This window comes from Sprattus sprattus (genome assembly GCF_963457725.1).
Source record: "Sprattus sprattus genome assembly, chromosome: 13".
Taxonomy (NCBI): Eukaryota; Metazoa; Chordata; class Actinopteri; order Clupeiformes; family Clupeidae; genus Sprattus; species Sprattus sprattus.
The window spans coordinates 7,615,268-7,637,840 of record NC_137911.1 but is presented as its reverse complement, the minus strand read 5'-3'; the positions used below and the strand labels follow the sequence as shown (position 1 = coordinate 7,637,840).

Here is a 22,573-nt window from a genome sequence, read left to right as displayed (position 1 = left end):
CATTGGGCACCAAAATCTTTGTCTTCTTCCATATTTTGTTCCAGTGAAGTTGTAGCCTTTCAATTCAAGCAGCTTTCACTGCTGCCCTGTGAACTCCGCTGATTTGCATGCAGTGACATGATGTTTTCTTTATTCAAATTGTTGCATGCTTGTCGTCTTATCTAAGCCTGAAATACACTTCTGTGTCCTTCTCGGTCCTCGAAAAAAAAAGGGCGGGAGGTCAGATTGATTTGACCGTACTGATCAGCCCTACACACTTCTCCGACAGCTATGCGTGCTGAAACCTATTTAACGCCAGACCACTGGGTGGGGGTAATGACTGTTTGTCGAGCCCGGAGCTACCCCATTACCTCTTTGTTTGAAGTCATTGATTCTTTTTCCTCATGTAGGCTACCTCTGGACCTGTCGAGCAGGTGTTGTCACATGGGTCTTGGAGACATGTAGCTTAGTCAGCGTGAGCATGTCTAATTAAGTAATATAGCAAAAGTGGGAGTGGGAGTGGGGTAGGTAAGGGATAATCCCACGGGTGGTGTTCGGCCGTAGCCACCGAGGCTGCAGGCGAGTGGGCAGCCGTGGCCTACTGGTTAGGGTTTCAGGCCGGAAACCGTAGGGTGGCCGTTTCGATCCCCGACCAGTAGGTAAAATGTGGGCAAGGGAAGTGGTAGACCACTGCTCTCCCATGCCCACATCCACGGCTGAAGTGCCCTTGAACAAGGCACCTAACCCCGATCACTGCTCCCCGGGCGCCGCCAATGGCAGCTCACTGCTCCGGGTTAGTGTGTAACCTCACTTCACTGTGTGTGTGTGTCACTTCCCTGGATGGGTTAAATGCAGAGGTCAATTTCAGAGTGTGTGTGTCTACACCACCTCTGCCATAAAGAGGAATTTCACTTTTTTTTCACTTTTTCACTCCCACGAGTGCTATATTGCTTTTATAAAACAATTCTACCATCAACAAATTAACATTTCAACACGAAGTTATTGATTAAAAATAGTTTATTTCGCCATTGTTTCCCCGCAACAAAAAATAGTTCCATTGTCAACGTCTTGGTTTGGAATTTTAAGGATTTTGAATTAACGGTTATCATCAACGCAAATTTTTCATCGCGGAGTGATTTATTATTAGCTGTGAAAAGTCCCGTTACTGTTGGTATGTTGACGAATAACCTATAGCATGGAACGTCTCTCGTCCAATCAGAAACAGATAAATTACGCGATAGAACCAGAGAGTTTTATAATGCTATATATTCACATGAGAAGGAAAATGTATTTCCATCATGGTAGTAGTTTTTTGTGGAAAACATAGTAGCGATCTATAACAAAACGATATGCGTAACATACATACAATATAGAAACTATTATAAAACGATTCAATACAATTAATACGTACTTATTTTCTTTGGTATTTTCGTCACATTCAGATTTGCAATGATTGCTGGGAAGCCTAATAGCCTATGGTGCGTGATTTTTCGCTTTATATCACTACTTCACCATGACAACGCACTCACTAATTTATTTCCGGGAGACGGTTGCCCTTGTCAAAAGTGGTAACGTGAATGTGTCACTATGAGCAAAGCATGCACACTTCGAACAAAATTACCCCCCAAACTCAAGAGGTGCGCGTTCCTCTCCGACCAGCTCTCGGATGGCTCGGATGGGCGTTAACACCTGGGGGAAGGTGTTGCCAAGGCGTGCCAAGGCGTGCCAAGGCGTGCCCAAGTGTCCGACCAGATTGCAGAAGTGAAAATCAGCCTTTATCTAGTACTGGCTCTGCTCAGCCAACTCATGTTGTAATGTTCAGTTGATTTAATCACTCACATTATCACTAACAACACACACATTATCACTCACAACACTCACATTATTACTCACAACATTCATGGCAGACTTAATTAAACCGAAACGACAAAATCAAATGAGGGTCACCTCTCTTGACAAATTCAGTGATTGTTATATCTGTAATCCAGACAAAATGACAACTGGTGCATCTTTGTCGTCTTTACAGCCTAATTCATCTTGGCCATCATATTTCTTTACTTCAGTTTCAACCCAAAATGTGTTTTATTATTCCTTTTTACTATAGTGGTGTTGCTGAGACTTCAGCAGAAGTCTGGGGCTGTAATGAACGCCATTAATATATGTGTGTGTGTGTGTGTGTGTGTGTGTGTGTGTGTGTGTGTGTGTGTGTGTGTGGTTGACAGGTTTTTATAGCAAAAGAGGACAGACCATGCCTGGTATGAAAGTACTTCATAGAAAATATGAAGTGAAACAGTGGAAAGGAAACATGAAGAAGACAGGATAATTGAAACAGATTCACTAATAGCCCTCAAAATACCACTCTTCTCGTTGAAGGTCCTCCACCACATCATAATCATTATTCATATCATCTTACTCATCAACTTCATATCATTTTCATCCTGACCATCCATCATAGCCATCGACGATTTGGACTGGGGAACATATGGATCTGTACACAAACAATTCAACATTGAAATAAGATTAAACACTTAATAATCACTTTTGGAATATGGAAATGTGAGTTAAAATTTAGTTTGGTTGTGTTGTAAAAACAAACAAACAAAACAAAAGAAAGCGCATCAGTTAACCTTTCATGTAAAATGCACTACAACCATTTTTGGTGGTTGTAGTGCATTTTACATGAAAGGTTAACTGATGCGCTCATGTATGTTTGTCTAGTGTTGTGAATAACTATACCTGCTTGGCAGCGTCATATTTCCTAAGGTAATTGTTAGTTATTCACAACACTAGACAAACATACATGAGCGCATCAGTTAACCTTTCATGTAAAATGCACTACAACCACCAAAAATACTCCACCCAAATACCCCAAAAATACTCCAAAAATACTCCACCCAAAAGTGACTCATGCAGCTGTAACTAAATGCTGTGACCCAACAAGGCTACTGTGGCATTCAAAATATAATGATATTAATAAGTTGATGAACATGGATTAATGCATAAGTATGAAAAGCCTCGCTCAAAATGGCTGACAAACAATACCAAACAGACTTAGAAAGTCTGACCTGACATTCATACATGAGATCGAGCTAATCCATAGACCATCTCCTTATTGTTGCTTAATGACTACAATAAACCTCAGATCTACACTTGTGGCCTTTTGACTCTCGATTGAGGAATTGAGAGAGACTGACTGGTTTTCTCCGCGACATGAACTAAAGAACATTTTGAAGCACTAAATATTATTTTGGGGAATATATTATGTGTTGCTGTCTCCTCTATTTTTGCATTTTTTAGTGTTGCATTGCAATAAAGATGCAATAGAAGTATGTTACCTCAGTAGTAGTTGTAGTAAAAATAGTAGATATGGAGGAAACACTTTTAGTTGTTCAGTGTTATTTATTTTCCTTGAAGAAGTATGAAAGAATATGATGTCATTCTCAAGTCTTGAAGGAGATGCTTTTTACCAGTTATCAATTTTATTAATTTTTTCGCTGCACCATTTTTGCACGCTATTACACTTTTTTTGTGCTTTTGCATTCATTGCCAAGTCTTTCAGCAGATGTGGTTCATTCTCATGCAGCAATTTGTAGAAAAAAGACTTAATTCGATCTCCTCGGAGTCCAGAGCTGTGAAGCCTCTTCTGAATCCACAAACTGAACATCTGGGTTAAAAAACATGGATTTAATAAAAAAAAACTGTGACTTGACCCAGGGGCATCTCTTATCATAGTATACTATATACTCATTACAGATGAGCACAGTTTGCAGTGTGCTTATGTAGTCTCTGCCTGACTGTATATAAAAGTCCAAGCATGAACAACACAAAAGCAGAGATGTGCTGTTACAAGCTAACCGCAACATTTCCTCTGTGGACAAACAAATGAGTGTTTTTATTATTCACGCTGCAAGACAGCTAGAGGACCGTGAAGAGAATCCATACAGTCAAACAGTCAACATACAGTCATATTCACTGTGGTTGGTTAGGTCCATTTGCCTTTAGGTTTCAGTTTCAGTTCTAAAATTCCCTCCTGAATAACTAAGCAGTTTCCCACTTGCTACTGCCTAATCAGGTCTCTACTTCATACAATCCTAGTGGGAAAAGAACTGGTATGGAAATTGGCATATTCACAGACATTTGAAGTCCTTATCAGAGTTGATAACCTGATTGTTACTGAAAGTGTCTTTAAATATTACACAATTCTACAAAAGAGAGCAGTTTTGGCAATGTGGCCAAATATTATAGGGAAAGAAATGTCTTGGAACAATTAATTAATTTCTTTTAGAACTATCACCACCACATATTCACACCAGTTTCCAAAAACAACCTAAATGTTACACTCAAGACCACAGAAATGCTCTTAAGTATGTCAGTTTTACAAACACATGTACAAACTTGTCTGACCAGATGTGATATATCCAGACCTACTCAAACGAGCAAATAATTCTGGACTGTTGATTAACAACAATAACAACAACAAAAGCACTTAACAAACATATGACCTGCATGTGTGTAAATAGTTTTACTAGTTTGGTTCCCTTAAAACAGCAAATATTACACCATAATAAGAGAGTTAGAGATCAACGTACTTTAATACAGTCTGTTTATCTAAAACATGACATACCATTTAAATAATTGAACTGCTCTCTAGCAGGTAAACTTTAGACAAAAAGCCTTGAACTTATACCACAAAACTGGATGATTACGTCACATAACCTACTCAATCAGACTGAATCCAACATAAAACATCAGCGCAAAAAAAAATACATTTTTAAAGCCTACCTGTTTTTTAAAGTGATGCTCTGTGAAGGATGTAGAAAAATCTCAAGACAGCAGAGAAAGAATGGGCAACTACACAAGTGAGAGAAAAGGACATTCTGCTTCAGACTTTACTACTGAAAGCAATGCAAAATGTTTACTAGCGCCACCCAACACCTACTTTTCCATAGGAAACATGGCGCTACAGCTAAGTGCTATTTAGTGCTCTGCAAAAGGCACAACAATCACCAAAACCCTTTATACTCCACTTAAAACATACTCATGCAGCTTGAATTATAGTCAGTATTTAGTAGATAAACATTTGGCTGCAATTGAACGACATGAGTTTATTTTGTATTCCAAAGGAGAAGACTGCCGTGACCATAGGCCAAATCCAACCCATCAATCTTCTCAATATGGAAGGAAAGATCTTCTTTATTGTGGTAGCAAGAAGGTTGATCTACCTTTGGATTGGTCACTCAAATAGGCTTTAAAGGAGTTAAAAAAACTGTTTATTTCACATTTCATGCATGGGTCTTCCATGGTACTTAAAACACTAGTGTCACTTTATAGTCTAGTAGCAGCTTGCCATTGCTTATCATAACCCCCTCCTACATTCACAAGTTGGTAGCGGGAATGTTTCCTGGATCACCAGTACAGCTTGAAGCTTTCTTAGGGCCCAAAGAACATTCTTTCCTTCAACACACATCCTTCAGGCTATACACACATGCATACTATGAACATTCATTGCAAAAGATAAGCTCCACTGCAAAGGCTTTTCATGGGTTGAAACTCATTCACTGACAGTCAAACAGAGTGATTTCAGGGACAATGTAACCATTCACTTATTGTCCATCAGTATTAATGCCTTCTGAAGATCATTGTGCAATACCTGCAGACACCCTAGTGGGCAGTTAGTGAACATGTTGTTACATACAGCACCCCATTTGATGCATTGTAATACTGAAATCATAAAAACTCTCATACATTTGTTGTCGATGACGTCTTAACAAATCTTTACAAACAATCGGATATGGATTCCAACAACCAAAACAGAACAAACAAACAAATAAATACAGGGAACACAAACTGGCATGCATAAAGTGCACCTCGTCCTCAGGAATCTCCACACCATTGGTCCTAGCACATATTGGTAAAATCATTCAGTGTGCTCATCAGAACATTTCCCTAGAAAAACATACACAGAAATAGACGCAGGCCAAACCCCTTCATACTTCACTTGCGCTTCATACTTGCGCTTACTAAAATATAGTGCTTCAAAAACTGACCCTATGATCTAAGATTAAGCCACATCAGAATTCTGGAGAAGATCAGGTAAAACCTGTAAGATCATCTCATTAGATACAATATTCTTTGATTCCTGGAACCCTTTCCACACTAGGATCCATAACATTAAAATCATACATGTAGTGTTTCCATGCTTTCTTGATTATATTTTCCAATTATATGATAACTAATTATACCTTTTTTCTCCAATCAATGCCACGATTTAGAGTATACAGCTACCTAAAGTGACATATGAAGCATATTTTTTTAATTCTACATTTCCTCAACGTACTGATACTGGCTTCCTGATGCCATGAAGGCATGGCAGTGGGGGCTGTCTGACAAAGCTAGACACAGTTTAAAAGAAGCAACCTAACAAACAAATAGTTAACCAGAGACATTGACAACATTCACTGCAATTTCATAAACTGGCTGACCGAAAATTCAAGCACTCTCCAGGACTTTGGTAGGTCTAGTTGACTTTCAACTCTAATTTGTGAATCTTAAGGGAATGCTGTCCAGTACAGTCAAAGCTTGGTGGGAATCCCCCCCGAACCCCCTTTAACAAACAAAAACCTTTCAAAGTACACAGTTTTTCCGTACTACAACAGCACACAATAAAGTAGTATCCTTCATTTTCCTCAAATGAGCTGGTGTGTCAAATCCTGTGTCTCAACCAATCAAGGCAAACCAAATCCTTCCTTTGGAGGACTCACAGGTTACCTGTGATTGGTTGTGTTCAGCAAGAACCTTTGCCAGGATTGGTCAGGAGCGAGTGAATTTGTAAGGGGTGGGTGAGAGCGGGGATGGGCCGAGTTCGCGGACAATCTTGTTGAGGCTGGATATCTTCTCTTCCAGGAGGAAGTTCTTCTTCTCGGCCGTCTTGTGGCGCTGCTCGCTGAGCTGCAGGGCCTGAAGGAGCTGGGTGTTTTCCACATATAGGTCCTTGATCATGCCATCAGCCTTGCCGTTCTTATGCAACTGCATAAACACACATACAGAGAACAGTGATCACACAGGTAATTGAGGGATAAAGTCTGTTTGTATGTGTGTGTGTGTGTGTGTGTGTGTGTGTGTGTGTATGAGTATGAGTGTGTACTTACCTGATCTTTGAGTTGAGAGACCTTGTCCTGTAGCAGCATCTTCACATTCCTGAGTGCCAACTCCACATCCCGCATCCTCCCCTCCATCTTCATCAGCTTCATCTCTCGCTCGTCCTGCCACACACACACGGATAGAGTCAATCTTCAGGTCTCTGTCGTGACACACACACACGCGATCAGTGTCTCCTCTCGTCCTGCCACACACACACACGGATAGAATCAATCTCCAGGTCTCTGTCGTGACACACACACACACACACACACATGCGATCAGTGTCTCCTCTCGTCCTGCCACACACACACGGATAGAATCAATCTTCTGGTCTCTGTCGTGACACACACACACACACACACACACGATCAGTGTCTCCTCTCGTCCTGCCACATACACACGGGATAGAATCAATCTTCAGAGATTCTAGAGACTGTAGAGACACGTGACACACACACACACACACACTCCCATGATCAGTGTCTCCTCTCCTCAACCAGTTGTGAAAGTGACATGGTCAAGTCTGCTGTTAGGACTGTTCAAAGCTAGTTAGTGCAACCCCACCCCAAAGCACCTTGCTCTCGGTGTCTTTAATTGTGGTACAAATGACTGAATCATTTACAAAATAATGAACCATACACCATGCAGTAATCACTCATGACCTTCTGTGAATGTCCATCACAACCAGTCTTGGTGGTTATGTGTCTGACACACACACACACACACACACACACACACACACACACACACACACTTAAGATTTTTGTTTTTGTATATTTAAGCACACAGATATGGGATATAACAGACTTTATTTGGTCTTGATGGTCAAAGTTAAAAACAGGTAAAGTCACAGCACATATTCTATAAATAACATAAAAATCAAAATAAATAGTAATTAAAAAATAAAGTTCTACACACAGATGAATTAATTAAATTAATAAATGAATTTACGTTCGAAAACCTCAAATAAATAAAATCACACAGAAAAAGAACAGACACACACTAGATGTATTTGGATTTAGGTTCACAGCGAAAGGAATCGCACCTTTCCAACTAAAATAGCCTGTTTCTGTTCTCTGTCATGAATGAGAACCTACAGGAAGGTAACACTGGCGTATGGAGTCAAGGTTCCCAGCTTCAGAATCACAGTGACATAACAGGGTACAACTGTGCACAAATCTGACTGGGCAATCTAAAAAACAATGTTCTACCACGTAATCAGTTCAGTACAAATGGACACAATTTTGAACATGCAAACATAAAATAACACATAAGACTAAGACTTGACAATGAGTGCTTAAGAACACAAATATGGTGAGTCAACCAGTGCTAGAGTATCTGTGATCGTGAGATCTGGCTCATGCTCATGGCCCCCACCCCCCGATTGGTACATTCACTTCTGAGTACAATCAACAAGCATACCCGGTTTCACCTCAAGTATGAAAAAGTCAATTATTAAAACTCACGCACAATTAAAAATCACAGCTCCTATGACATAGGATTGTTACTGACAAATAGGAATACAATGATTCGTACATTCATTAAAACAAAAATGCACACTTTCCCCTTGGGAGAAACATTTAAGTGATGCTTTAAAAGCCGTTGATAACCATGATGTTAAGGCAGCAAATGTTGTGCATACTGTCGTTTTAATTTCTTTTAAAAAGATGGAAGCTGCAGAGGGTTGTTTACTCTCCGCCTAGTGGTAATATGTCGTCATTACATGGTAATGCTTTTCCCCACCCCCTCTCCTGATGTCGAAGCTTAAATAATCGTCCACTTGGAGAGGAAGGGAAACATCTTCACGGGGCAAGACTGTGTGTCAATGTGACCGTACGTGTACGTGTATGCGTGTGCGTTGGTTGGTTGGTTGGAGCCAGTTGAAAGGAAGTGATGTCATAGTCCTCCGCTCCTCCTGTAGCCATCGCTGTGAGCTCCGCGAGGCTCAGCCATCCCTGCACCCTAAAAGCACATACACACACTCAGCCCAGGGCCGTAACTCTCTCGCACACTAGGCAACATACAAAGATAGACTGTCGGCCAAGCAAGCAAGCAAGCAAGCAAGCAAGCAAGCCAGACACACCCATGCACACCTCACGCACACACTTGTAGATGCACACTAACACACAGAAAGCGACGGTACATACACGGGTGGCATAGAAATCGATAGACAGACAAAAAAAGCAAAAAAAAGACAACAAACTAACAGCAACTCTTTCATCCAGACAGTCTCTTCATAGTCTCGCAAAGCCAGACGGGTTTTTCCACAAACATCTGGACCCAACCATGGTGAAATGGGGACTAGATATGGGTGAAAAGAATTTAGAGCGTCTGACAGTTCAAAGTCTAGTCAAATGGCTATTAAAAAGGTTGGTAGGAAGGTTTGGCTCTTCTTCTCTTTAGAAGAAAAGTACAAGCCTGGAGAGAATCCTGTGGTGGGAAAAAGAGCTGGTAGGTGTGGCCTTGATAGCATTTGTTTTTGACACACATCTAGTCCACAATTTCATCAAGCGGTCTGTGGAGACTGTGAATTCTTGTCATGTAAGTGCTGAAGTTGAGCCTGTGGCCACATGACTACTCTGAAGCGAACAGGCATCTCATTCAGCACGGACATCCCTGTGCCACCCGTGGAACCCACCTCACCACACACACACAAACACCGCGCAGTTCTTGGGGACACCACACACACTCACACTCAGCAGTTCATGAGGACACCACACACAAACAATTCTCTTCTTACTAGAAGAGATGAGAACACATGGACACGCACACACACACACCACCCTCACACAAAGTATTATTCCTTCACCTTTTACAGGACAAAGTGTGTAATCGCAATTACCCAGCACCCTTTGCAAGGAGGACAGAATATAACCCATGACTCATGTGTGCTCGATTGGTACACATCTGGAATGAATGCCTTCACCTTCAGTTTAAGTGAAGAAGAAGAAAAAGAAGATAGAGAAAAAAATCCACACACACACTAACAGCCAGTGTACTCACTGTGTGAGAAGGCCTCTCTTACCTGCATGTTGAAGTCAGGGCCATGATCTTCGGCACGGTGTGGAGCTCTGCGTTCCCCGGGCATCCTGACTGGAGACTGCGGCAGCATCCCTCCCAGCTGAACCTGCAGGGCCTACCAGGTGAGCCACGACGGAAGTGGCATAAACCATGAGAGAGGAGGGTGATGCATAAATTTAGTGTATGTGTGCGTGTGTGTGTGTGTGTGTGTGCGTGCACTTGTGCAGGTGAGCCAAGAAACAAGTGGCAAAGGAGTGGATAAAGTGTGTGTGTGTCTGTGTGGGGGACTGTGTGTGTCTTTGCATGTGTATGTGTGCACGCATGCATGTGTTCTCTCCGTTACCTCGAGCAGTTGGGCCTCCAGGTGGGTCTGCCTGTTTATTAGTGTTGCGTTCTCTTGCCTCAGTGTCTCCAGCTGCCGCTGTTCTTCACTGTTCTCACACACCTTCACACACACACACACACACACACACACACACACACACACCAAATATTTCACTTACAAAGTAGTATGAGTTTTTGCTGCCCCTGTAGTACGGTTTAAACAGTGTAGTATTATTCCCATGTCCTGCCAGTAAAACAACGTCCTTCCATTCCAGCAGGGGCTTGTTTCACTGATTCCACATGCGTAGGGATTAGGTTTAGGAGATGCATCATGGGTGATTACCTTGTTCTGGGCGGAGAACAGCTCGTTGCGCAGGGAGTCCAGCTCCCGCTTGAGAGAGGCCTTCTCCTGCTCCACCACCCTCAGCAGCCCGGCCTGACTCTGCTGCTGCCGCTGCTTCAGGCTCAACACACTCGACTCCAGCTGACGGGACTACACACACGCACATTATACATTACATATTAACACACACACACACATTATATATTATCACACACACACATATATATATACAGCCGCGGAAAAAATTAAGAGACCACTTCAAAATGATCAGTTTCTCTGGTTTTACTATTTATTGGTATGTGTTAAAGTAAAATGTACATTTTAGTTTTATTCTATAACCTACTGGCAACATTCCTACCAAATTTCAAATAAAAATATTGTCATTTAGATCATTTATTTGCAGAAAAATGACAATTGGTCAAAATAGCAAAAATGATGCAGTGTCTTCAGATCTCGAATAATGCAAAGAAAACAAGCTCATATTCATTTTTAAACAACACAATACTAATGCTTACACTTAGGAAGAGTTCAGAAATCAATATTTGGTGGAATAACCTTGATTTAAAATCACAACTTTCATGTGTCTTGGCATGCTCTCCACCAGTCTTTCACATTGCCGTTGGGTGACTTTATGCTACTCCTGGCGCAAGAATTCAAGCAGCTCGGCTTCTTTTCATGGCTTGTGACCATCCATCTTCCTCTTGATCACATTTCAGAGGTTTTTTATGGGATTCAGGTCTCGAAATTGGGCTGGCCATGACAGGGTCCTGATCTGGTGGTACTCCATCCACACCTTTACTGGCCTGGCTGTGTGGCATAGAGCATTGCCCTGCTGGAAAAAACACTTCTCAGAGTTGGGGAACATTGTCAGAGCAAAAGGAAGCAAGTTTTTCTTCCGGGACAACGTTGTACTTTGCCTGGCTGAGGTTTGTAAAAGACCATAAGGATTGAAAAAGCAGACTGGAGGTTCTTCTAAGTTCGTCTTCTCTGATGAGTCCGATTTCACAGTAGGTGCAAGACTCTCTGGCTTGTAGGCCTCTCCAGGTCTCCGTCTAACCATCAGACGACCATGTGTTGGGCAAAGCTGAAAATTGGACTCATCAGAGAAGACGAACTAGAAGACCCTCCAGTCCGCTTTTTTCAATCCTTATGGTCTTTTACAAACCTCAGCCAGGCAAAGTACAATGTTGTCCCGGAAGAAAAACTTGCTTCCTTTAGCTCTGACAATGTTCCCCAACTCTGAGAAATGTTTTTTCCAGCAGGGCAATGCTCCATGCCACACAGCCAGGCCAGTAAAGGTGTGGATGGAGTACCACCAGATCAGGACCCTGTCATGGCCAGCCCAATTTCGAGACCTGAATCCCATAAAAAACCTCTGAAATGTGATCAAGAGGAAGATGGATGGTCACAAGCCATGAAAAGAAGCCGAGCTGCTTGAATTCTTGCGCCAGGAGTAGCATAAAGTCACCCAACGGCAATGTGAAAGACTGGTGGAGAGCATGCCAAGACACATGAAAGTTGTGATTTTAAATCAAGGTTATTCCACCAAATATTGATTTCTGAACTCTTCCTAAGTGTAAGCATTAGAATTGTGTAGTTTAAAAATGAATATGAGTATCTAGTTCGTCTTCTCTGATGAGTCCAATTTTCAGCTTTGCCCAACACATGGTCGTCTGATGGTTAGACGGAGACCTGGAGAGGCCTACAAGCCAGAGAGTCTTGCACCTACTGTGAAATCGGACTCATCAGAGAAGACGAACTTAGAAGAACCTCCAGTCCGCTTTTTCAATCCTTATGGTCTTTTACAAACCTCAGCCAGGCAAAGTACAACATTGTCCCGGAAGAAAAACTTGCTTCCTTTTGCTCTGACAATGTTCCCCAACTCTGAGAAGTGTTTTTTCCAGCAGGGCAATGCTCCATGCCACACAGCCAGGCCAGTAAAGGTGTGGATGGAGTACCACCAGATCAGGACCCTGTCATGGCCCTGCTGGAAAAAACATTTCTCAGAGTTGGGGAACATTGTCAGAGCTAAAGGAAGCAAGTTTTTCTTCCGGGACAACGTTGTACTTTGCCTGGCTGAGGTTTGTAAAAGACCATAAGGATTGAAAAAAGCGGACTGGAGGGTCTTCTAGTTCGTCTTCTCTGATGAGTCCAATTTTCAGCTTTGCCCAACACATGGTCGTCTGATGGTTAGACGGAGACCTGGAGAGGCCTACAAGCCAGAGAGTCTTGCACCTACTGTGAAATCGGACTCATCAGAGAAGACGAACTTAGAAGAACCTCCAGTCCGCTTTTTCAATCCTTATGGTCTTTTACAAACCTCAGCCAGGCAAAGTACAACATTGTCCCGGAAGAAAAACTTGCTTCCTTTTGCTCTGACAATGTTCCCCAACTCTGAGAAGTGTTTTTTCCAGCAGGGCAATGCTCCATGCCACACAGCCAGGCCAGTAAAGGTGTGGATGGAGTACCACCAGATCAGGACCCTGTCATGGCCAGCCCAATTTCGAGACCTGAATCCCATAAAAAACCTCTGAAATGTGATCAAGAGGAAGATGGATGGTCACAAGCCATGAAAAGAAGCCGAGCTGCTTGAATTCTTGCGCCAGGAGTAGCATAAAGTCACCCAACGGCAATGTGAAAGACTGGTGGAGAGCATGCCAAGACACATGAAAGTTGTGATTTTAAATCAAGGTTATTCCACCAAATATTGATTTCTGAACTCTTCCTAAGTGTAAGCATTAGTATTGTGTAGTTTAAAAATGAATATGAGCTTGTTTTCTTTGCATTATTCGAGATCTGAAGACACTGCATCTTTTTTGCTATTTTGACCAATTGTCATTTTTCTGCAAATAAATGATCTAAATGACAATATTTTTATTTGAAATTTGGTAGGAATGTTGCCAGTAGGTTATAGAATAAAACAAAAATGTACATTTTACTTTAACACATACCAATAAATAGTAAAACCAGAGAAACTGATAATTTTGAAGTGGTCTCTTAATTTTTTCCGCGGCTGTATATATATAAAATAGCAAAGTATTGAGTCAATTGGGATGAACCCCACTCTTCTTTTTCCATTGTGTGTTGTGGAGTACCCATGTTCTTGTGTGCATCTGGGGCAACTGGTCTGGCAATTGTAGTTTCATACATGAATGTGTGTGCAATCCTGTGTCTCCAGTGGTGACTGTGTATGTGTGTATGTGTGTGTGTGTGTGAGTGAGTGTGTGTTTGTGTGGGTGTTGTCTGCTTCTCTTTGTGTGTCTGTGTGTGTGTGTGTGTGTGTGTGTGTGTGTGTGTGTGTGTGTGTGTGTGTATTCCAGTGTTGTCTGCTTCTCTCTGTGTGTGTATTGCGATATTGTCTGCTTCTCTCCGTGTGTCTGTGCGCACCTTCTCGCGTGTGTTCTGCAGCTCCCCCTTGGTGTGCTGGAGCTCTCGCAGCAGCCGCTCGTTCTCCTGCTGCAGCAGCTGCTGGTCCTGCTCCAGGAGGCGCCGCAGCTCCCCGCTCAGCAGCTGCCTCTGGGGCGCTGGGAAGCCGCTCGCCTGCAGGCTCACCTCCAGCAGCTGGATCTGCACAGGCACGGGGTCAAGGGTCTCACTAAGCAACATTACACATAAGACAACACAGCGATACTTACTGCAACAGATTTTTTTTTTTTTTTAAATAAGCCACCTCAATACACAATGGTATAAGTGCAGATACACTGTGGTTTAAGACATCACAAGGTGTACTTGTATCAAAACCAATGAGACATAAGACATGGCTTGGAAAACGTGTAGTACTATCTTAAATAGGAAATGAAAATGCCACAAAGTTTTGATGTCAAAGCGGTATACCTTCTCGTTAGCATTGTGCAGTTTCTGGTGCAGTGAGATCACTTCCTGTTTGAGGGACTCTCGCTCCTGTTGTGTGACCCTGAGGTCAGATTTCAGTCGACTGGTCTGCAGATTCACCATCTGAAGGGTGCTCTCAAGTGCCTGGCTCTGAGTAGAAACAAAGTACACAGTTATAGTTACCACAGACACAGACACAATTTCTGTGCGTTTGTGGGTCAATTAGTGCCAAGTGCAATGAGGTCTCATCAATGGATGCGTTTGTGTATGAACAATGTGATTGAGTTGTTCTGCATTTAAGAGGCACACGGTGAGCCTACCTTCTCCTGAGCTTTGGACAGCTGGCTGCGCAGGCTCTGCGTCTGCTTCTCAGCCGTCTGCCTCTCCTGCAGCAGATGGGTGAGCTGGCATTCCATAGTGCCCAGTTTAGCCAACTGAGGAGACACACGAAGAACGCCATGACCACCACAATCAACCATAAAACCATTAGAACAGCAGAAACATGGCACAAAACCTGGTCTTTTACAGCAGCATCTTGATCATCAAAACATCTTGAAAAATGTATATGTCTCAGGATCACTCTGTAGAATCAATTCAATCCAGCATGTTCATGGTTTTGTTTTTTTGTTTACTTTTCTGTATCTGTTTGATGAAACTATATAAAAAAGATAATAATGCAAACATAATAAACAACTAAACCTTCCTATTACGGCAGTGAAGAACATGCATGATTAAATTAAATCAATACAGTCATTAACATGTTTTACCAGATAAAGAACACAGTCTGTATATCATCAATGGCTACATAAACCTAGATTACTCCAGGAGAGTGGTGGACACAACTATGTCAATGGAGGGATCTCTGTACCTTTTCTACACAGCAAGCTAGTTCCTCTCTAAGGAGCTCCTTCTCTTCCTGTAGTCTCTGGGCTCTGGACACAGCGCTGGCCACGTCCCCCCCATCCTTCAGCTGCAACACGGAGCAGAACAGGCCAAACTCACTTCATTTAATTAACTATCGTTAGTCAGTTCATTACACTTCATCATTTCATAGTTCAATTTCTTAGTTCGTTAGCCTTGATACATGATATTTAGATTACACCTTAGTAGTACTGCTAAGTGCATAACTTCATGACACAAGCACTAGATTAAACACTCATTTAAACGTGGTTATATTTATGAGAAGTATATTGGTCCTGCCTGCATGGTTTCAGTTAAAATAAAATGCTGAAACTTAAGCATTCGAAAACATTGATACTACACAACTGATCATTATTTATCTAAAGTGATTTGTGACCGTCAATTCTTGTCGAAGCCTCTATCTATCTTCTTATGTAAGAGGCCTTTGCAACATTTGAGGCATTTTCATCTACTATGCAGAATTTTAAGTATAAAGCATTATTTCTTGTAACACGATTTCATTCACATCCTTTGTGTGGATTGTACAATTGAATTAAAAGCACACGTTCAGGTAGTTGCAACCACTGACACCGATAAAAAGCCCTCTCCTCAGTATGTGTATCCGCCTTGGCTCTCTCTCCCAATCAGATGTCCCACACTGACCTGTCCACACAGAGAGGAGAGCTACACTGACCTGTCCACACAGAGAGGAGAGCTGCACTGACCTGTCCACACAGAGAGGAGAGCTACACTGACCTGTCCACACAGAGAGGAGAGCTACACTGACCTGTCCACACAGAGAGGAGAGCTGCACTGACCTGTCCACACAGAGAGGAGAGCTGCACTGACCTGTCCACACAGAGAGGAGAGCTACACTGACCTGTCCACACAGAAAGGAGAGCTACACTGACCTGTCCACACAGAGAGGAGAGCTACACTGACCTGTCCACACAGAGAGGAGAGCTGCACTGACCTGTCCACACAGAGAGGAGAGCTACACTGACCTGTCCACACAGAGAGGAGAGCTGCACTGACCTGTCCACACAGAGAGGAGAGCTGCACTGACCTGTCCACACAGAGAGGAGAGCTGCACTGACCTGTCCACACAGAGAGGAGAGCTACACTGACCTGTCCACACAGAGAGGAGAGCTGCAGTGACCTGTCCACACAGAGAGGAGAGCTGCACTGACCTGTCCACACAGAGAGGAGAGCTACACTGACCTGTCCACACAGAGAGGAGAGCTGCCGTGAGAGCAGGGTCTTCTCGCGCTGTAGACCAGCACTCTCCTCCTGGGCTTTGGTTAGCTCCGCCTCCAGGGCGCTCACACATGCTTCCATCTGACCAATGAGAGAACAACAATCAACCTTTTAGCGGAGATAGAGTGCAAAAATGACCTATGACCTTACCCATCAGGCTTTCAGGACAGTAAGAGTTTAGGTGGCGATTACATTTCTGTATATAGTAAATAGTTGTTTTACCGCAAATCTGTTGTAAAAATAGTCAACCAACAGAACACTAATCCACTGAAGCGCTGTTCTTCTGTCTCTTAAGACAACAACAAAGTAAGTACTTGATGTGGCCAATCTCACAATATTGGTGGTATGTGGTTTTGTAAAACCCCAATACCTGCTAACCCTACCTCCTAAAGATAATAAGAGACAACCCTACCTCGCCCCTCTCGCTCCCTGAGAGCGTGCTGCGCTGGTGCCCGGCCTCTCTCCTCTCGCTGTGTCGAATCAGCTCTCCCAGCTGCATGCTCAGCTCCTGCACGTCTGCGGCGTTCTGGGCGTTCTTCTGCGATAGCAGCCCGTTCTCCTCCTCCAGCTGATGCCCACGCAACCGCAGCTCAGAGATCTGCAAACGCAGGTGATCAAATAAAGGCAGATTAGCACATTTTATTCCCATCAAGAGATTTTGTCCAGCAACAAAACTGGCCCTCTTTGGGTACTTGTGTTGCCCGACACCACTCGTGGATTTGGTTATGGTCTAAAAATGGTAATAAACAAAGTGCCTTCTGCAGAAATGCGTCACTCTGTTATTTGTCTTGTTATTGCGGTTATTCCATGCAAGAACTTCCAGGCAAAAAACTTAGCGAAAGGTACTACAACACATCCTTCACAGACCAGTCCAAACTGCCTCAAACTAGGACACATCGAGGAGTCTGAGGCCCTGGTGCACAATTGATGAGGTCGATAAACACATCAGAATCTCTAGTTTGTGAATCAGATGCCGCACAGGTCCTTAGCTGGCAGTAGTATAATGTTGGCCTTCTAGGCAGAGTTAGAGAATGCCACTTCTCGGGATATAGAACTTAGAGAGCTAATCAAGTGGAACAGACTAAAATGGTCAAAAGGAAAATGATGCAAGGTGGAAAATCACTGAATACATATCAAAGTGACAATTCTAAGTTGAGGTGTTTGGATCACTTTGTGAGGCGCAGAAACACACTGGAGGGTTGGCTGATCCCATCTCTAGAGCACGTGCTGGAGCATGGTCTAGGAGAAATGTGATGGTCTATGGGTGCTTTGGCACGGGTAGAGTATGCAATTTGTACAGGGTAAAAATAATCTTTTACAAGGATGACTATAACTCCAAATTACCATAATATGCTATACACTCTGGACGGTATTTGACTGCAGCTCAAACAAGACAGGGACCCAAAGCATCGCTACAAATGATACAAGACCTGTTAAGTAAAGCAATGGTCAAGCTGTAATGCTGAAAAAGTTGCAATAACTGTAAAGGAAGTACAGTTTGAACAAAGCACTTTTTCAAACACCAAATTGCTACTATTTGACACTTTTCACCGATGGAAAATGTGTCATTTTCTAGGTTTCCATACTTTTGAACAGAAGTGTATGGTTTGTAGTCTGGTTTTGAGACACACCTGTTTTTTGAATGACTCCGCCATCTTCTGCGCAGCAACCTTTTCTTTTCTAGAGAGCTCCAGTTTTAGGCTAGAGAGAGGGAGACAGAGAGAATAAGAGAGTTGCATAGAGATGTTTCAATTCAGCATACAGGCAAGTGGTATAAAATCTAAATGGACCATTAAGGATAGCTACCGTTTTTTGAATCTGGTGAAAATGTGAAATATGATACTGAGACTAATAGTACTAAAAGGCAACAGGTCTTACAGCGCACACACAGGTCTGACAGTACACAAACACATACACACACACACACACACACACACACACAACCACACAGGTCTTACAGCATGTCCTCTTGACTTTCTCGGTCTTCCTCTTCTTTTATGGCAGAGATTTTATGCCTCAACAAGAGATTCTCCTCGGCTAGGCGTCCGGCCTCACTCCTGGAAGCAACAGCAAAACATATGATATTAAGCCTTTAATACACACGCAGAAACTACATCATGGTCCCAAAGACCTACATTGTAAAATATAGCAAGATTAAGCAAAGACCATGGTTATTACATAGAACATACAGCCAATAGCATGGCATTCATGCTCTTCAATGGTCCATTGAAAAAGGAAGGCAGTAATTTTGACAGGTACACGAGACATACAAAAGTTGAAGGAATTGGAGCAGGAATGACTGGAAGTGCACAAATGAAGTTAAGGCATTAGGGGTTAGAGTTTTTTGGGGGGCTGGGATTAAACTGGAGTCTTGTTGAGACTAAAGCTGGGATTGTTATCTTTAAAATGTTGGGTTTGGGATCCGCTAAACAGGAGGAGTGAAGCCACGATACTTAGCCTTGTACAAGCGGTGCAGCACAGGAGGAAAAAGGGGTTTGAACAAGCTTGAAGATTACGGGAGGTGGTGGGGTGTTTTTTGTGCATCCAAATGGGTCACAACACGGCTACAGGAAGGAATTCTGTTACGTTACCTATGTGCCTGCATCCGATTGCGTATTTGGAATGACTTCTCCTGAAGCTCAGTGAGTGCTCCACGCAGCTTAGAATTCTGCTTCTCGAACTCGGAACAGCACTCCTCCAGGTCCGACACCGCCTGGATCTTGGCCTCCATCTGAGAGTTCAAATCCAGGAAGGTGTCAGAGTCTGACGTATTTCCGGAAGAATCTGAGGATTCCTGCTGCATGGCCTGGAGCATATCATCCACATCATATTCATCTTGCTTCTCTAGTTCGTGGACCACAGCGCTTAGCTTGGTGTTCTCCTCTCGCATTCGTCCAATTTCATCCAGGAGCGCAGAGTGCTGGTCGTGGAACTCTTGAATGATATGCATCTTGCCCTCCAGGCTCACCACCCGCTTCTCTAGCTTCTCGTTGTGATCAGCCAGCTGCACGTTCTCGCAGATGCACTCCTCGTACCGCATCTGTAAGTCAGTGAGCTCCAGAGCCTTGATCTCTAGGTCCTTGGCTTGCTCAATCATAGTAGATAATTCAGACTTCAGGTCACAGTTCTCAACCAGAGCCTGTTGTCCAGTGATGAGACTCTCGCTATTGACCTCCAAGATGACCTCAAGCTCACTGGTTCGCTGCTGGAGCTGGGAGAGTTGTTGCTGTAAAGACTGGTTGTCTTCAGAGGCAGCCTTATGTTGCTCTTGTAGGTTGGCAAGGACACGTGCTTGATCCTGAAACTGGCCTACTCGGTCTTGCAGTTCAAGAATTTCCTGGACACCGGCATCACGCTCCTTCACTGCCAATGCACAGTCCTCCTGGAGCTTAGCCACCAACTCTGCTTCGCTTTCCAGTTCTTTGATCCTCTCCAGGAGGACGTCAACACCTGCCTGTTCAATGATCTTCATATCCTCTGTAGAAGGCTCAATGTCTTCCACAGCATCGTGGTCACCACCTTCTTCCTTGTTCTCCTCTGAGACCTCTAGTACCTTTCTTTCTGTGTTTGTGACATCTGCGCCAGTGCCTACAGTGTCCCCAAGATCTACACTGTGTGCCCCAAGATCTGTAAAGTCTACCCCTGAGTCTGAAACACCTACCCCATCATCTTCATTCTGTGCTCCTGTGTCAACATCTTCCCCTGTGCTGGCAGAATCTGCCTCATTGTGAGTAACATGTTCCCCTGTGTCACCCGTGTCTGTTCCCATGCCCTCAACTACTGCCCCTGTGCTGACAACATCAGTAACCTCAACTTCTGTGTTTATAACATCGGCCCATGTGTCTGTGACCACTGTGGCCCCACCATTTGCATCTACCATCTCTACAACATCCAACTCCAACACCTCAGATTTTGTGTGGGTAGTCTCTCCCACCGCATCCATGACCTTTACTGCAGCGTCAGCTTCCTCAGCCTCTGGGATCGCCACTTCCTCAGCCTCTGGGATCGCCACTTCCTCAGCCTCTGGGATCGCCACCTCCTCAGCCTCTGGGATCGCCACCTCCTCAGCCTCTGGGATCGCCACCTCCTCAGCCTCTGGGATCGCCACCTCCTCAGCCTCTGGGATCGCCACCTCCTCAGCCTCTGGGATCGCCACTTCCTCAGCCTCTGGGATCGCCACCTCCTCAGCCTCTGGGATCGCCACTTCCTCAGCCTCAGGCTCAGCAGCATCAGGAAGCACAATCTCTATTCCAGTTCCCTCAACATCATCCTCAGGCTTGGCCTCTTCAATAACACCTCCATCTCCAGTTTCAGCTACCTCTGCATTCTCCTTTGTTTCTACATTCGCAACGTAATCTGCGAGATCTACCTGGTCATCCTCATTATTGATGTCCGTGTCTGTGATCTCATTGTTCTCAATGAAAGTTGTGACCTCTGCATAGTCATGTTCTGCAGGAAGAACTTCAGGTTCTTCATCTATATCTTCAACCTCAGAGCCTGCAACTTTGTTGTCAGCTTCTTCATTCTCTGTAACCTCAACCAGGTCTTCCTCCTCTGCACCTTCCTTGTGAGCTTCTGCATCACCTGTGGTTTCAGTTAGGTTGTCATCGTCATTCACCATGTCTAAAACGTCCTTCTCATCATTGCTGGCACTCAAATCACCCTCTTCTGCGGGGTCAGATTGAACAATGGCATCAGCATCACTGTTGTGAGCCTCAGTCTCATCAGTACCTCCTTCAGCATGATGTGCAACTTCACATGCTGTGATTTGCGTGTTGGCATCACCACCGTTCTCCCTGTCCAGTTCCTCAGCAGTCTCCTCTGGAATTGGTAGAGCAAATACAGGAAGATCACATGATGCCTCTTCCTCGACATCATCATCATAATCATCATATACACCTTCAGGATCTTCAGAACCCTTGGAGAGAATGATAATGTCTTCTGGGTCAAGGTCTCCTCCCAGCCGCTCTCCCTTTTCTGCCAAGCTGGAGGCTGCTTGGGCTTCCTTCAGTTTTTCCTCCAGCTCCATCAGGGTGCACTGCATCTCCAGCCTCTCATTCTCAAAATCCTCTGCTGCCTGCCCAAGCAGCTGCTCCACCTCCTGGATCTTGGCCTTAAGCTGATCCCTTTCCTCCAGGAGCTGCCTTCTCTCCTCCAGCTGTGTCTCCGCCAGGTTAAGCGCCTCAACGTGTCGTGATTCCAGGTCGGACAGGCTGGCCTGCAGGTCAGCACGCTCCTGCTCAAAGTCATTTGCCGCCTGTCGGAGAAGCAGCTCCACCTCAAAGGCCTTTCTCTCTGACTGGGCCAGGAGATCGTCTTTGGCATCAAGGTTCTCCTGCAGCCGGACGTGGAGCTCGTTCAGCTGCCGGCTAAGCTCAATTTCTTTGGTCTGGGCTGAACTAATAAAGTTCTCCAGTTCATTTTGGAGCTCCTGGTTCTTTGCTCTCAGGGCCTCCATCTCCTCCTTATGGTGTTGCTCGAGATCGTCACGCTCTTTGGAAAGCTCATGGCTGAGAGTTGCTTTTTCCAGTTCTAAGGCTTCCTTCAGGGCCTTCTGCTGCTTTTCTGCATCTTGGTTATCAGCTTCCATCTCTGCCTCCCACTTGGTCCTTGCCTCTGCATGGAGTTCAGAGAGTGCCTGAAGCTCATTCTGGTAGTGCTGTTCGAGGTTATGAACGTCTGCTTGGAAGCGTTCTGACACGGCATCCTGATCACCTGAGAATCGAGCCTCAACCTCTTTGATTTTCTGGGAGAAGTGGCTCTCAAGTTCCCTCCTGC

The 22,573-nt window shown here is 44.0% G+C and overlaps 1 protein-coding gene across 1 annotated transcript in view; it reads right to left on the bottom strand.

The window, feature by feature from the left end:
• Window positions 1-6,789: 6,789 nt before the first annotated feature.
• nin (ninein (GSK3B interacting protein)) overlaps window positions 6,790-22,573 on the bottom strand; it is a gene marked incomplete at its 3' end in the record, with an annotated part of 30,155 nt that continues 14,371 nt past the window's right edge. Inside the window, exons 17-30 of the mRNA XM_080849701.1 lie at window positions 19,387-22,569; window positions 18,754-18,852; window positions 18,427-18,496; window positions 17,208-17,393; window positions 16,760-16,876; window positions 15,507-15,608; window positions 14,959-15,072; window positions 14,642-14,788; window positions 14,195-14,374; window positions 10,808-10,957; window positions 10,484-10,585; window positions 10,145-10,255; window positions 7,128-7,241; window positions 6,790-7,005 (exon numbers count right to left, since the gene is read on the bottom strand). Of these exons, the coding sequence (XP_080705827.1) occupies window positions 6,790-7,005; window positions 7,128-7,241; window positions 10,145-10,255; window positions 10,484-10,585; window positions 10,808-10,957; window positions 14,195-14,374; window positions 14,642-14,788; window positions 14,959-15,072; window positions 15,507-15,608; window positions 16,760-16,876; window positions 17,208-17,393; window positions 18,427-18,496; window positions 18,754-18,852; window positions 19,387-22,569 (4,891 nt within the window). The remainder of the gene's footprint in view (window positions 7,006-7,127; window positions 7,242-10,144; window positions 10,256-10,483; window positions 10,586-10,807; window positions 10,958-14,194; window positions 14,375-14,641; window positions 14,789-14,958; window positions 15,073-15,506; window positions 15,609-16,759; window positions 16,877-17,207; window positions 17,394-18,426; window positions 18,497-18,753; window positions 18,853-19,386; window positions 22,570-22,573) is intronic.